Source organism: Pelodiscus sinensis, chromosome 2, assembly GCF_052426305.1.
Source record: "Pelodiscus sinensis isolate ZL-2025 chromosome 2, ASM5242630v1, whole genome shotgun sequence".
Classification (NCBI taxonomy): domain Eukaryota; kingdom Metazoa; phylum Chordata; order Testudines; family Trionychidae; genus Pelodiscus; species Pelodiscus sinensis.
This window is the reverse complement of record NC_143053.1, coordinates 3,008,146-3,023,405: the sequence shown is the minus strand read 5'-3', so window position 1 is coordinate 3,023,405 and position 15,260 is coordinate 3,008,146. Positions and strand designations below refer to the sequence as shown.

Here is a 15,260-nt window from a genome sequence, read left to right as displayed (position 1 = left end):
GGCAAGTCAAAGATAACTGAGGAAGGAACCTTTTTTGCATTGCTTGTTCTTTTATCTGCTCTGCTTTCCTTTTCCAACACTGAGCTCCAGACCGCATCTTTTTATCTGCTGTGGTGTTAATTTTCTGAAAAATTAACTGTTTCACCTAAATGATCAAAATACACAGGGCTCAACAAACCACTGTTTCTACTCGCTCATGGCAAGTAGATTTCAGCTGGTCGCTCCATGTGCCCCGTTCACCGGTGCTGCGCACATGAGCAGTGCCGGTCTGGCGCATGCGCGATACTGGGCTGGCGAGTTTGTCAAGCCCTGAAAATAGAGAACAATGGTAGTAATGTAGAAAGGTGAGAAAGGGACGGGTGCCTACTCTTTATTTCCGAGATATACTCTGTGGCTATGTCTACACTACAGAGTTTTTGCAGAAAAACTTGTGGAGCAGCTACACCTCAAGCGTGTTTTTGCGCCAAAAATTCAAAAGAAGAGAGGGAGTTTTGCTCAAGAGTTATTCCTCTTTCTATGAGGCATAACTCCGTTTGGCTAAAGCGCTCTTCCACAAACGGTATGTGTGGATGGAGAGCTGCCTCTTTTTGCGCAAAAAACCCCTATTGAAAGAAGCACAGGTGCCCTGGTGCCCATTCTGTGGATAGCGGTCAGCGCTTTCTTTCAAGAGAGCGTCCCTGCAGTCTGGATGTTCTCTTGTGCAAAAGAGCATCGCTTTTTCGATGTGCTTTTGCAGTGTGGACATGCTCCTGCACAAGAAGATTTTGTGGAAGATCTCTTCCACAAAAAGCTCCTTGCGCAAGAAGCCTGCAGTGTAGACATAGCCTGTTTGTATGCCTGTTTGTCTGTGTCTCTGTCCCCCAGCTGGGGGACATGCACCCCTCCCCTGGTTGTGCCCACTGGAGCTACAGCAGCCATGGACACTTCTCTCCTGACCCAAGCTGCCGCAGTGAGAGAGAGCTGGGGTTGGCCTTTCTCCCCAGGGTAGCCTGAATACTGAATCCCTCATCCCCAGCCCAGAGCAACGATTTAAATGAAGAAAAAAAAAACCTCTTGAGTTAAGAACCCCAGCAACACCGGGTAAATCTTCTAGTTGATATACATTTTCAAACAGAGAAAAAAATTCACATCCATCTAATTTAGTGCTACTTGACAACTGTTGCCCTACGTGACTGCCTAGATCACCTACATAGTCGGGCCGGCCTTGTACCTGATAGTAATTTAATCTAGACAATCTTCCCTTATTTTCTTTATGAGAAGAAAGAGTCACATGCGAGTCTCTCCAAAGCCTTATTAAATAAATTCCTATCACATCTACCACTTCCCTCTGTCCATTAGGCCGGTTAATCTGTAAAAGAAGAACATTAGATTGGAATGGCATGAGCTGTTCTTCGCAAATCCACATTAGCTATGGCATATCACTTCATCCTCCTCCTGCTGCTTTCACACTGTTCCATAATGTGTTCCAGTGTCTTCTGAGGTATCAAAATTGCACTGATTAGCTTAGAATTCGCCACGTCTTTCTTCCCTGTTTTTCAAAGACAGGTACAATGTTTGCTCTTCTCTAGTCTTCTAGGACTGCACCCGTCTTTCTGCATTAATAGTTCTGAGATTGGTTCAGCAAGTTGCTTAAGTTCTGAAGGGTGAATTTCATCAGGCACTTTAGATTTGAATACATGAGGGCAGGGGAGTGGACTCGATGATCTCTCGAGGTCCCTTCCAGTCCTAAGTATTCTATGATTCTCATGTTTGATTTTCTTGACTTCTGCTTTTTTCTATAGCTGTGGGACCATCACCTACACCAAACCCAGATCCCTCAGCATCATCTGCTGCAACGGGCTGGAGGGCCGCTACGTCACCATCGTCATCCCGGGCAGAAAGGAGTATCTGACCCTGTGTGAGGTCGAGGTTCTATCTCAGGGCTGTGACCCAATACCAGAAGGTAGGGAGCTGGCAGAACACGAATGGGACCCTTTCCAATTATACCCCAGTCCCTCGTGTGCCAAACTCGACCTAGTGAGACAGTAGAAACCCTGGGAGCCTCGTTCCTTCCCATGCTGATGGGGGCTTGGGCTGCAGCTGGCAGGGGCAGGTGAGGGAGGCTCCATGTGAACAACAAAGGAGGATCCCGATTCATATGGGGAAGGCAGGGCGAACAACTGATTATCCGAGGTGTTTGTACTCTAATGCGAGAAGCCTGGGCAACAAACAGGAAGAATTCGAAGCCTTGGCCCGGTCAAAGAACTATGATTTGATTGGAATAACGGAGACTTGGTGGGATGACTCGCATGACTGGAGCGCTGTCATGGAACGGTATGAATTGTTCAGGAAGAACAGGCGGGGGAGAAAAGGAGGAGGAATTGCACTGTATGTAAGAGAGCAGTAGGACTGCTCAGAGCTCCAGTATATAGAGGGAGAAAAGTCTGTTGAGAGTCTCTGGGTTAAGTTTAGAGGTGGTTGCTTCCAACGGGGGTGCTGTTGTGGTCAGTGTCTGCTATAGACCGGATCAGGTGGATGAGGAAGATGAGGCTTTCTTCGGACAACTGAGAGAAGCTTCCGGATCGCAGGCCCTGGTTCTCGTGGGGGACTTTAATCACCCTGATATCTGTTGGGAAGCCAATACGGCAGGACACAGACAATCCAGGAAGTTCTGGGAGAATGTTGGGGATAACTTCTAGGTACAAGTGCTGAAGGATCCGACCAGGGGCCGTGCGCAGCTTGACCTTCTGCTCACAAACAGGGAGGAACTAATAGGGGACGTGGAGGTGGGTGACAACCTGGGAAGCAGTGATCATGAGATGGTAGATTTCAGGATCCTGTCCAAAGGAAAAAAGGAACGTAGCAAAATACACACCTTGGACTTCAGAAAAGCAGATTTCGATTCCCTCAAACAACTAATGAGAAGGATTCCCTGGGATGCTAACATGGAGGAGAAAGGAGTCCAGGAGAGCTGGCAGTATTTTAAAGAAGCCTTATTAAAGGCACAGAAAGAAACCATCCCAATGCTCAGTAAGAAAAGCAAATATAGTAGGCAACCAGATTGGCTTACTGGGGACATGCTTAGTGACCTTAAACACAAAAAGGAAGCTTACAAGGAGTGAAAACTTGGATGACTAGGGAGGAGTATAAATATATTGCTCGAGAATGCAGGGGATTTATCAGGAAGGCAAAAGCGCAATTGGAATTACAGCTGGCAAGGAATGGGAAGGGGAACAAGAAAGGTTTCTACAGGCATGTTTGCAAGAAGAGGGTGATCAGGGAGGGGTGGGGCCCTTACTGGATGAGGGAGGTAACCTAGTGACAGATGATGTGGGAACAGCTGAAGTACTCAATGCTTTCTTTCCTTGTGTCTTCACAGACCCGTTCAGCTCCCTGACTACTGAACTAGGCAACGCAATATGGCAAGGAGGTGGACATCCCTAGCTGGGAAAACAAGAGGTTAGGAACTATTTGGAAAAGCTAAACATACTCAAATCCATGGGTCCAGATTTAATGCATCCGAGGGGACTGAGGGAGTTGGCAAATGTCATTGCAGAGCCTTTGGCCATTATCTTTGAAAATTCATGGAAATCGGGGGAGGTCCCAGATGATTGGAAAAAGGCAAATGTAGGGCCCATCCTTAAAAAAGAGAAGGACGATCCAGGGAACTACAGACCAGTCAGGCTTACCTCAGTCCCTGGAAAAATCATGGAAGGGATCCTCAAATAATCCATTTTGAAGCACTTGGAAGAGGGGAAAGTGATCAGGAATAGTCAACATGGATTCACAAAAGGCAAGTCGTACCTGACCAACCTGATTAGCTTCTATGATGAGGTAACTGGCTCTGTGGACATGGGGAAGGCAGTGGATGTGATATACCTTGACTTTAGCAACGCTTTTGATACAGTCTTCCACAATATTCTTGCCAGCAAGTTAAGGGAATATGGGTTGGATAAATGGACTGTAAGATGGATAGAAAGCTGGCTAGACTGTCGGGTCCAGCGGGTTGTGATCGATGGCTCCATGTCAGGTTCGTGGTCGGTTTTTAGCGGAGTGCCCCAAGGATCGGTTCTAGGGCCGGTTTTGTTCAACATCTTTATGAATGACCTGGATCAAGGGATGGATCGCACCCCCAGCAAGTTCGCAGATAACACTAAGCTAAGGGGAGAGGTAGATATGCTGGAGGGCAGGTATCGGGTCCAGAGTGACCTGGACAGATTAGAGGATTGGGCCAAAAGAAATCTGATAAGGTTCAACAAGGACAAGTGCAGAGTCCTGCGCTTGGGATGGAAGAATCCCAAGCATTGGTACAGGCTGGGGACCGACTGGCTAAGCAGCAGTTCTGCAGAAAAGGACCTGGGGGTTACAGTGGATGAGAAGCTGGATAGGAGTCAACAGGGCGCCCTTGTAGCCAAGAAGGCTAATGGCGTATTAGGTGCATTAGGAGGAGCATTGCCAGCAGATCTAGGGAAGTGATTATTCCCCTTTATTCGGCTCTGGTGAGGCCACATCTGGAGTATTGTGTCCAGTTCTGGGCCCCCCACTACAAAAAGGATGTGGACGCATTGGAGAGGGTCCAGCGGAGGGCGACCAAAATGATTAGGGGACTGGAGCACATGACCTCTGAGGAGAGACTGAGAGATTTGGGTTTGTTTAGTCTGCAGAAGAGAAGAGTGAGGGGGGATTTGAGAGAAGCCTTCAACTTCCTGAAGGGAGGTTCCAAAGAGGATGGAGAGAGGCTGTTCTCAGTAGTGACAGGTGGCAGAACAAGGAGCAATGGGCTCAAGTTGCGGTGGGAGAAGTCCAGGTTGGATATTAGGAACAACTATTTCCCTAGGAGGGTGGTGAAGCACTGGAATGGGTTCCCTAGGGAAGTAGTGGACTCTCCATCCCTAGAGGTGTTTAAGTCTGGGCTTGACAAAGCCCTGGCTGGGTTGATTTAGTTGGTGTTGGTCCTGCCTAGAGCAGGGGGCTGGACTTGATGACCCTCTGAGGTCTCTTCCAGCTCTATGGTTCTATCATTCTAACGGCCGGCCGGTCGGCTCTGGTATTTTCTTTTGAAAGGACAAAACCGTTCCATACGTCACCACAGCGATTAGTAGCAATAGAGGAGAGATTGAAAGGGCTTCCTGTCCCTGCTCAAAGGATCTCATTCTGGATCACTTCTTGCATACGATCATGCCACAACCTTCTCCAAAACGTACTGTCCACTCCACAAGGGCCCAAGCCTCCTCGGCGGCCTTCTTAGCTCAGATTACAATCCAGGAGATGCAGTCACTTGGTCACGTGGCCCACCTTCTCCTAGACTCATAGAACGCTCGAACTGCAAGGGACTCAAGAGATTCTTGAGTCCAGCTTCCTGCTCTCATGGCAGGACCAACCACCGTCTAGATCAGTGTTTCTCAACCAGTGGTGTGAGTACCCTTAGGGGTACACAAGAGGGCTGTGTCTAGACTGCATCCCTTTTCCGTAAAAGGGATGCAAATTAGACACATCGCAATTGCAAATGAAGCAGGGATTTAAATCCCCCCTGCTTCATTTGCATAAACATGGCTGCCGCTTTTTTCCGGCTCGGAGCTTTGCCGGAAAAAAGCGCTAGTCTAGACGCGGATCTTTCGGAAAATAAAGCCTTTTCCGAAAGATCCCTTATTCCTTATTTTAAGAGGAATAAGGGATCTTTCGGAAAAGGCTTTATTTTCCGAAAGATCCGCGTCTAGACCGGCGTTTTTTTCCGGCAAAGCTCCGAGCCGGAAAAAAGCGGCAGCCATGTTTATGCAAATGAAGCGGGGGGGATTTAAATCCCCGCTTCATTTGCAATTGCAATGTGTCTAATTTGCATCCCTTTTACGGAAAAGGGATGCAGTCTAGACACAGCCGAGAAGTCTGGGAGGTACGTCAACACAACTGAAATTTGGAGAAAACTAAATTTTTGTTTTAAATTTACAGCGTTTTCTTATTTTTGTACTTTTTACATACAAAAAATTCATTGCCTGCCCAATTAAGATTTTTATCTAAGCTGCTCTTAAAAAAGCTAGCTAATTTATTCCAGCTAATCTATTCCAGTGTTTAACCACCCTGACAACGAGGAAGACTTTCCTAATGTCCAACCTTAAACCTCCCTTGCTGCAATTTAAGCCCATTGCTGCTTCTTCTCTCATCAGAGGTTAAGGAGGGAAAAAAGTCTCCCTCTTTCTTGTGACACCCTGTTAGATACTTGAAAACCGCTCTCATGTCTCGTGTCAGTTGTCTCTTTTTCTGAACTAAACAAGCCCAGTTCCTTCAGCCTTCCCTCATAAGTCATGTTCACTAGACCTTCAATCATTTTTGTTGCTCTTCTCTGGACCGTCTCCATTGTCACCGAATCTTTCTCGAAATGCGGTGCCCAGAACTGGACACAATGCTCCAACTGAGACCTAATCAGCGCAGAGCGGAAGAATGACTTCTCCTGTCTTGCTCACGACACTCCTGTTCATGCATCCCAGAATCATGGTTTTTTGCAGCAATGTCACACTGTTGACTCATATTGAACTTGTCGTCCAATAGGACCCCTAGATCCCTTTCTGCTGGACTCCTTCCAGGACAGTCACTTCCCATTTTTTGTGTGTGCAACTGATTGTTCCTTCCTCAGCAGTTTCCTTATTTAATTTCATCCTGTTTACCTCACACCATTGTTCCAGGTTGTCCAGACCGTTTTGAATAGTAATCTGATCCTCCAGAGCACTTATAACCCCTCCCGCTTTGGGCTCATCCACAAACTGTATAAGCGTCCTCTCTATGCCGTTATCTAAAGTGTTGATGAAGATATTGAACAGAATCGGTGCCAAAACTGATCCCTGCACAACCCCACCGCTTATGCCCTTCCAGCATGACTGTGAACCATTGATAACGCCACTCAGAATAGTTCTCCAACCAGCTATGCACCCACTTTATAGTGGAACCCTCCCAGGTTGTCTCAAATGGTTTGCTACAGACGAGGTATACCATGTCTACTGCTTCCCCCTTACCCACAAGGCTTGTTACCATGTCAAAGAAAGCTAGCAGGCTGGTTGGACATGATCTGTTCTTTACAAATCCATTCTGATTGTTACTTATTGCCTTGTTATCTTCCAGATGTTTGCTGACGAATACCTTAATTATTTGCTCCGTTGTCTTTTCTGGCACAGAAGTTAAACAGGCTGGTCTGTCGTTTCCTGGGTTGTTCTTATTTCCCTTTTTATAGCTGGGCACTAGATTTGCCCTTTTCCAGTCTTCTGGAGTCTCTCCTGTCTTCCATGACTTTTTGAAGATGATAGCTAAAGGCTCAGATACGTCCTCTGTCAGCTACTTGAGTATTCTAGGATGCATTTCAACAGCCCCTAATAATTTCTATACATCTAACTTTCCTAAGTAATTTTAACTTCTTCTTTTCCTATTTTAACTTCTGAATCTACCTCCTTTTCTCCAGCGTACACTATTGTAGGCATCCAATCACCGCCAACCTTTTTCATGAAAACTGACACAAAGAAATCATTCTGCACCTCAGCCATTTCCACACTTACACTGTCATTGGGTGGTGATGGGGGACTTCAACTATCCAGACATATGTTGGGAAACTAACACAGCGGGGCACAGGCTATCCAATAAGTTTCTGGACTGCATTGGAGACAACTTTCTGTTTCAGAAGGTTGAAAAAGCTACCAGAGGAGAAGCTGTTCTGGATTTGGTTTTAACAAATAGGGAGGAACTAGTTGAGAACTTGAAAGTGGAAGACAGTAGGAAGACAGGATACTCAAGGAGCTGATGGAGGAGGTATCTGAGCCTTTAGCTATGATCTTTGAAAAATCATGGCAGACAGGGGAGATTCCAGAAGACTGGAAAAGGGCAAATATTGTGCCCATCTATAAAAAGGGGAATAAGAACAACCCAGGAAACTACAGATCGGTCAGTTTAACGTCTGTCCCAGGGAAGATAATGGAGCAGGTAATTAAGGAAATCATATGCAAACACCTGGAATGTAATAAAGTGATAGGGAATAGCCAGCATGGGTTTGTGAAGAACAAGTCATGCCAAACTTATCTGATAGCTTTCTTTGATAAGATAACGAGCCTTGTGGATAAGGGAGAAGCGGTGGATGTCATATACCTAGACTTTAGTAAGGCATTTGATACGGTCTCGCATGATATTCTTATTGATAAACTAGGCAAATATAACTTAGATAGGGCCACGATAAGGTGGGTGCATAATTGGCTGGATAACCGTAGTCAGAGAGTTGTTGTTAACGGTTCTAAATCCTGCTGGAAAGGGATAACAAGTGGAGTTCCTCAAGGGTCTGTTTTGGGACCCGTACTGTTCAATATCTTCATCAATGATGTAGATATTGGGATAGAGAGTACGCTTATTAAGTTTGCAGATGACACCAAACTGGGTGGGGTTGCAACTTCTTTGGAGGATAGGGACATAATTCAAAATGACCTTAGCAAGTTAGAGAAATGGTCAGAGGTAAACAGGATGAGGTTTAATCAAGAGAAATGCAAAGTGCTCCACTTAGGAAGGAACAATCAGTTCCATACATACAAGATGGGAAGCGACTGTCTAGGAAGGAGCATGGCGGAAAGGGATCTAGGGGTCATAGTGGACCACAAGTTGAATATGAGTCAACAGTGTGATGCTGTTGCAAAAAAAGCAAATATGATTCTAGGTTGTATCAACAGGTGTGTTGTAAGCAAAACTCGTGAAGTCATTCTGCCGCTCTACTCTGCACTAGTTAGGCCTCAGCTGGAGTACTGTGTCCAGTTCTGGGCGCCACATTTCAAGAAAGATGTGGAGAAATTGGAAAGGGTACAGAGAGGAGCGAGAAGAATGATTAAAGGTTTAGAGAACATGACCTATGAAGCCAGGCTTCATGAACTGGGCTTGTTTAGTTTGGAAAAAAGAAGATTAAGGGGGGACATGATAGCGGTTTTCAAATATCTAAAAGGGTGTCACAAGGAGGAAGGAGAAAATTTGTTCCTCTTGGTTTCTGAGGACAGGACAAGGAGTAATGGGCTTAAAGTGCAGCAGGGGAGGTTTAGATTGGACATTAGGAAAAAATTCCTAACTGTCAGGGTGGTCAAATATTGGAATCAATTGCCAAGGGAGGTGGTGGAATCTCCCTCTCTGGAGATATTTAAGAACAGGTTGGATAGACATCTGTCAGGGATGGTGTAGACGGAGCTTGGTCCTGCCTTGAGGGCGGGGGGCTGGACTCGATGACCTCTTGAGGTCCCTTCCAGTCCTATTATTCTATGATTCTATGATTGTTTTTCCCTCCTCAGTGAGCAATGGGCCTACCCTGTCCTTGGTCTTCCTCTTGCTTCTAGTATATTGTAGAATGTTCTCTTGTTACCCTTTATGTCTCTAAGTAGACTGAGCTCGTTTTGTGCCTTCACCTTTCTAACTTTGCTCCTTCACACTTGTGTTACTTGTTTCTATCCATCCTTTGTACTTTCACCTAGATACTAGACACACTAGGCTGTCATGCAGCAGGCCAGAGATGACACCCACTTTGGAGGAGCAATTCCACACTCTGATCTCACTGCTTGCAAGTCACCCAAGCGGGAATGGACACATGCAAGCACTTGAAGAATTAAAAACTCTTACCCACCTCTCGTTAGTGCTGCTCTTCGAGATGTGTCACACACGTCCATTCCAGAACCCCCACCAGCCCCGCTCTCAGGGAGCATAGGAGTTGAACCCAGGGATACCCCCAGGGGAAAATCCCCAGTACCTGGATTGGAGCACTTGCACACCTACATTGCCGCAGACATGTGTAACACATCTCGAAGAACAGGCATTGTGAGAGGTAGGTAATCGGTTTTTTCTACCCTGAGCCCATAATTTCCATGTGAGCTGCAGTGTCTCCGTTAGGTGGATGTCCAGCCTTGATCTAAAGCCTGCAAAGGAAAGAGAATCCACTGTGGCCCTCAGTGATCTGCTCCAGCAGTTAATGACCCGATAAAATGCACGTCTTATTCCTCGTCTGCATCGGGTGGTGACGGGAATAGGGACACGCCGTCTGGGTCCGTTATCACTCCGTGCTTTGCCCTCTGCAGGCTCAGAGTTAAAGGGCCGTCAGTCCTGCTGCCAACTCGCCTGGGCTCCCTAATCTCAGCCTCTCCCTCTTGTCTTCTGCTCTTTGCAGCTGCGGGACTATCACTGACACCGTTCCGGGATCCTTAGCTGAATGGCCGTTACGTCAGCATCACCAGCCCCTGCAGGGTGGAGCACCTCACCCTGTGGCACCAGCTGGAGGTGAGCGCTCAGAAGCGGGAGTGACAGTCCATGCGGAGGGGAAGCACCTCTCCTTGCGCTGGGGGCAGGGGCAGGGGGGCGTGGAATGAGCACGTGTCCCTTAATAAACTTCTCTGGTCCCTTCCTGCATCTCTCTGGTCCATTGTCTCTGTTTCCCGGGTCTCCCCTCCCCTTCCTGCCCCCATGGGTAACACGGTTCTGATCCCACGGAGCCAGAGAGGCCGCGGCTCCAAACCCCAGATGGCTTTGAGTTAATCCAGCTCTTCTGCTTCCAGCCCTTCCCACGCCCACTGCCCCGGCCCCAGCCTGCTTCCCTGCCTGAGTACAAGTCATCCCTGCATCCCCTGCCCCTCCTCCCAACCTGGGCAACTCTCCCATTCTCTATTCCCCCCTCAATGCAAGGATCCTTAACAGCCTTCCCCCAAACCCCAGCTTGCTGGTGGTCCTGCAGTGGCTGCCAGCCCTGGGCCCTCAGCAGGATGGGGCTGGCTTTGGGCAGTCCGTCCATGAACTCTGCGGCTGCCTGGCCCTGAGGCTGGAAGAGCACAGCTGACTGCTGAGATGGGGCCAGATTCCAGGCTGGTGTGCCCCCCTCACAGTGGCACTGGGATTGCAGATGCTCGTGAATTTCACCGCTGTCCTGCGCGCAGTGAACACGGGCCGGGCAGCGTGACCTGAGCCTGGGCCACGAGGTGGCTCTTCATGTGTGGAGGAGAATGGCCACGTTCCAGCAGTAACAGGCTGATGTGTGTCTGCTGTCACCACCCTGGTATCCTGCCCCTGCTCTGCCGATGACCCTCGACCCCTCCAAGACTTTGGAGCGCAAGTGGTGTTCTCGTCCATCCTCCCTGTTGAAGGGAAAGGACTGGGCAGGGATCGTCGAACTGAGGACGTAAATGCGTGGTTGCGCAGGTGGTGTCGCAGAGAGGGCTTTGGTTTCTTCGACCATGGAACTCTGTTCCGGGCGCAAGGATTGTTAGGAAGAGATGGGATCCACCTAACGAAGAGAGGAAGGAGCATCTTCGCGGGCAGGCTTGCAAACCTAGTGAGGAGGGCTTTAAACTAGGTTCGTCGGGGGACGGTGACCAAAACCCTGAGGGGAGTGGGAAAGTCAGATACCGGGAAGAAATGCATAGAGCAAGGAGCGAGAAAGGAGGACCCCTGTTTCGAATGGAGAAGATAGTGCAATCAACTGGTTACCTGAAGTGTTTGTACACTAATGCGAGAAGCCTGGGCAACAAGCAGGAAGAACTGGAGGCCCTGGCCCAGACCAAGAAATATGATTTAATTGGGATAACAGAGACTTGGTGGGATGACTCGCATGACTGGAGCGCTGTCATGGAAGGGTATAGATTGTTCAGGAAGAACAGGCAGGGGAGAAAAGGAGGAGGAGTTGCACTGTATGTAAGAGAGCACTATGATTGCTCTGAACTCCAGTATAAAGGAGAAAAACTTGTTGAAAGTCTATGGGTCAGGTTTAAAGGAGCAAACAGCAGTGATGTTGTGGTTGGTGTCTGCTACAGGCCACCGAACCAGGTGGATGAGGTAGATGAGGCTTTCTTCGGACAACTGAGCGAAGCTTCCAGATCGCAGGCCCTGGTTCTCATGGGGGACTTTAATCACCCTGACATCTGTTGGGAAACCAATACGGCAGTACACAGGCAATCCAGGAAGTTTTTGGAGAATGTTGGGGATAACTTCTTGGTACAAGTGCTGAAGGATCCAACCAGGGGCTGTGCACAGCTTGACCGTCTGCTCACAAACAGGGAGGAACTAATAGGGGACGTAGAGGTGGGTGACAACCTGGGAAGCAGTGATCATGAGATGGTAGATTTCAGGATCCTGACCAAAGGAAGGAAAGAGAGTAGTAAAATACACACCTTGGACTTCAAAAAAGCAGATTTTGACTCCCTCAGAGATCTGATGGAAAGAATCCCCTGGGATGTTAACATGAAGGGGAAAGGAGTCCAGGACAGCTGGCAGTATTTTAAAGAAGCCTTATTGAAGGCACAGAAAGAAACCATCCCGACGCGTAGCAAGAGAGGCACACCTGGTAGGAGACCGGACTGGCTTACAGGGGAAATCCTTGGTGTACTTAAGCACAAAAAGGAAGCTTACAGAAAGTGGAAACTTGGACAAATGACTAGGGAGGAGTTTAAATGTATAGTTCAAGAATGCCGGGGGGTTATCAGGAAGGCGAAAGCGCAAATGGAATTGCGACTGGCTAAGGATGTGAAGGATAACAAGAAAGGTTTCTACAGGCATGTCAACAAGAAGAAGGTGATCAGAGAGGGTGTGCAGTCCCTAATGGATGAAGGAGGTAACCTAGTGACAGAGGATGTGGGGAAAGCTGAAGTACTCAATGCTTTCTTTGCCTCTGTATTCACGGACAAGGTCGGCTCCTGGACTTCTGTGCTAAGCGACGCAAGATGGGAAGAAGATGGACAGCCCTTGGTGGGTAAAGAACAGGTTAGGAACTATTTAGAAAAACTAAATGTACACAAATCCATGGGTCCAGACTTAATGCACCCAAGGGTACTGAAGGAGTTGGCAAATGTCATTGAGGAGCCTTTGGCCATTATCTTTGAAAAGTCATGGAGATCGGGCGAAATCCCGGATGATTGGAAAAAGGCAAATGTAGTGCCCATCTTCAAAAAAGGGAAGAAGGACGATCCAGGGAACTATAGGCCGGTCAGTCTTACCTCGGTTCCTGGAAAAATCATGGAAGGGATCCTAAAGGAATCCATTTTGAGACACTTGGATGAGAGGAAAGTGATCAGGAATAGTCAGCATGGATTCACAAAGGGCAAGTCGTGCTTGACCAATCTGATTAGTTTCTATGATGAGGTAACTGGCTCTGTGGACATGGGAAAGTCAGTGGATGTTATATACCTTGACTTTAGCAAGGCTTTTGATACGGTCTCCCACAATATTCTTGCCAGCAAGTTAAGGGAATGCGGATTGGATAAATGGACGGTAAGATGGATAGAAAGATGGCTAGAAGGCCAGGCCCAGCGGGTAGTGATCAATGGCTCGATGTCAGGATGGCGGTCGGTTTCTAGTGGAGTGCCCCAAGGTTCGGTTCTAGGACCAGTTTTGTTCAATATCTTTATTAATGACCTGGATGAGGGGATAGATTGCACCCTCAGCAAGTTTGCAGATGACACTAAGCTAGGGGGAGAGGTAGATACGCTTAAGGGCAGAGATAGGGTCCAGAGTGACTTAGACAAATTGGAGGATTGGGCCACTAGAAATCTCATGAGATTCAACAAAGACAAGTGTAGAGTCCTGCACTTGGGACGGAAGAATCCCAAGCATAGTTACAGGCTGGGGACCAACCAGTTAAGTAGTAGTTCTGCAGAAAAGGACCTGGGGGTTCCAGTGGATGAGAAGCTGGATATCAGTCAACAGTGTGTCCTTGTAGCCAAGAAGGCTAATGGCATATTAGGTGCATTAAGAGGAGCATTGCCAGCAGATCCAGAGATGTCATTATTCCCCTTTATTCGGCTTTGGTGAGGCCACATCTGGAGTACTGTGTCCAGTTCTGGGCCCCCCACTACAAAAAGGATGCAGAAGCATTGGAGAGGGTCCAGCGGAGGGCAACCAAAATGATTAGGGGTCTGGAGCATATGACCTACGAGGAGAGGCTGAGGGACTTGGGTCTGTTTAGTCTGCAGAAGCGAAGAGTAAGGGGGGACTTGATAGCAGCCTTCAACTTCCTGAAGGGAGGTTCCAAAGAGGATGGAGAGAGGCTGTTCTCAGTAGTGACAGATGGCAGAACAAGGAGCAATGGGCTCAAGTTGTGGTGGGAGAGGTCCAGATTGGATATTAGGAAAAACTATTTCACTAGGAGGGTAGTGAAGCATTGGAATGGGTTACCTAGGGAAGTAGTGGAGTCTCCATCCCTAGAGGTGTTTAAGTCTCGGCTTGACAAAGCCCTGGCCGGGTTGATTTAGATGGGATTGGTCCTGCCTAGAGCGGAGGGCTGGACTTGACGACCTTCTGAGGTCTCTTCCAGTTCTATGATTCTATGATAAGGGGATGGTTGGATGAAATAACATGATCTTGGTAACTAATTGACCATTCATTATAGGGAACTTTCTGGGTGTCTGGCTGGTGAGTCTTACCCACATGCTCAGGGTTTAGCTGATCGCCATATTTGGGGTCAGGAAGGAATTTTCCTCCAGGGTAGATTGGCAGAGGCCCTGGAGGTTTTTCGCCTTCCTCTGTAGCATGGGGCACAGATCACAGCTGGAGGATTCTCTGCATGTTGGGGTCTTCAAAGTATTTGAAGGCTTCAATATCTGAGACATAGGTGAGAGGATTATTCTAAGAGGGGTGGGCGAGATTCTGTGGCCTGCACTGTGCAGGGGGTCAGACTAGATGATCATAATGGTCCCTTCTGACCTTAAAGTCTATGAGTCTATGAGTCTATGAGACCCTGCCCCGCCACCGCCCGCTCTTCTTTGGAGCCGTGTTCCCTGAGCAGACACCACGCCGGGGTCCGCTGTGGGCAAATGGCCAAAGGAAACATTCGCTGTTCGCATTCCCAGATCGGCTGCTCGCCATCGCGGGGGACACTCTGCACGAATGTATCCAGCTCAGTGTTGAAGCCAGGAAGGTCTTTTGTCCCCACTGCTACCCTACGAGGCAGTTTGGAATTTCACTCCTCTGATGGTTAGAAACCCTCCCCTCATTTCCAGCCTACACTGGGGCTGTGTCTAGACTACATGCCTCTGTCGGCAGAGGCATGTAGATTAGACAGATCGGCAGAGGGAAATGAAGCCGCGATTAAAATAATCGCGGCTTCATTTAAATTTAAATGGCTGCCCCGCTCTGCCGATCAGCTGTTTGTCGGCAGATCGGGGCAGTCTGGACGCGCCGCGCTGACAAAGAAGCCTTTCTTGATCGGCACAGGTAAACCTGGTTTCACAACAAACAGCTGATCGGCAGATCGGGGCAGCCATTTAAATTTAAATGAAGCCGCGATTATTTTAATCGCAGCTTCATTT

At 48.1% G+C, this 15,260-nt stretch overlaps 1 protein-coding gene across 1 annotated transcript in view; it reads left to right on the top strand.

Annotated features, from left to right (window-relative positions):
- LOC112547121 (uncharacterized) overlaps positions 1–10,377 on the top strand; it is a 45,517-nt gene extending 35,140 nt beyond the window's left edge. Inside the window, exons 12-14 of the mRNA XM_089776122.1 lie at positions 1,782–1,942; positions 3,359–3,438; positions 10,139–10,377. Coding sequence (XP_089632248.1) covers positions 1,782–1,942; positions 3,359–3,423 — 226 coding nt within the window. The 3' untranslated portion in view covers positions 3,424–3,438; positions 10,139–10,377. The remainder of the gene's footprint in view (positions 1–1,781; positions 1,943–3,358; positions 3,439–10,138) is intronic.
- Positions 10,378–15,260: the final 4,883 nt, after the last annotated feature.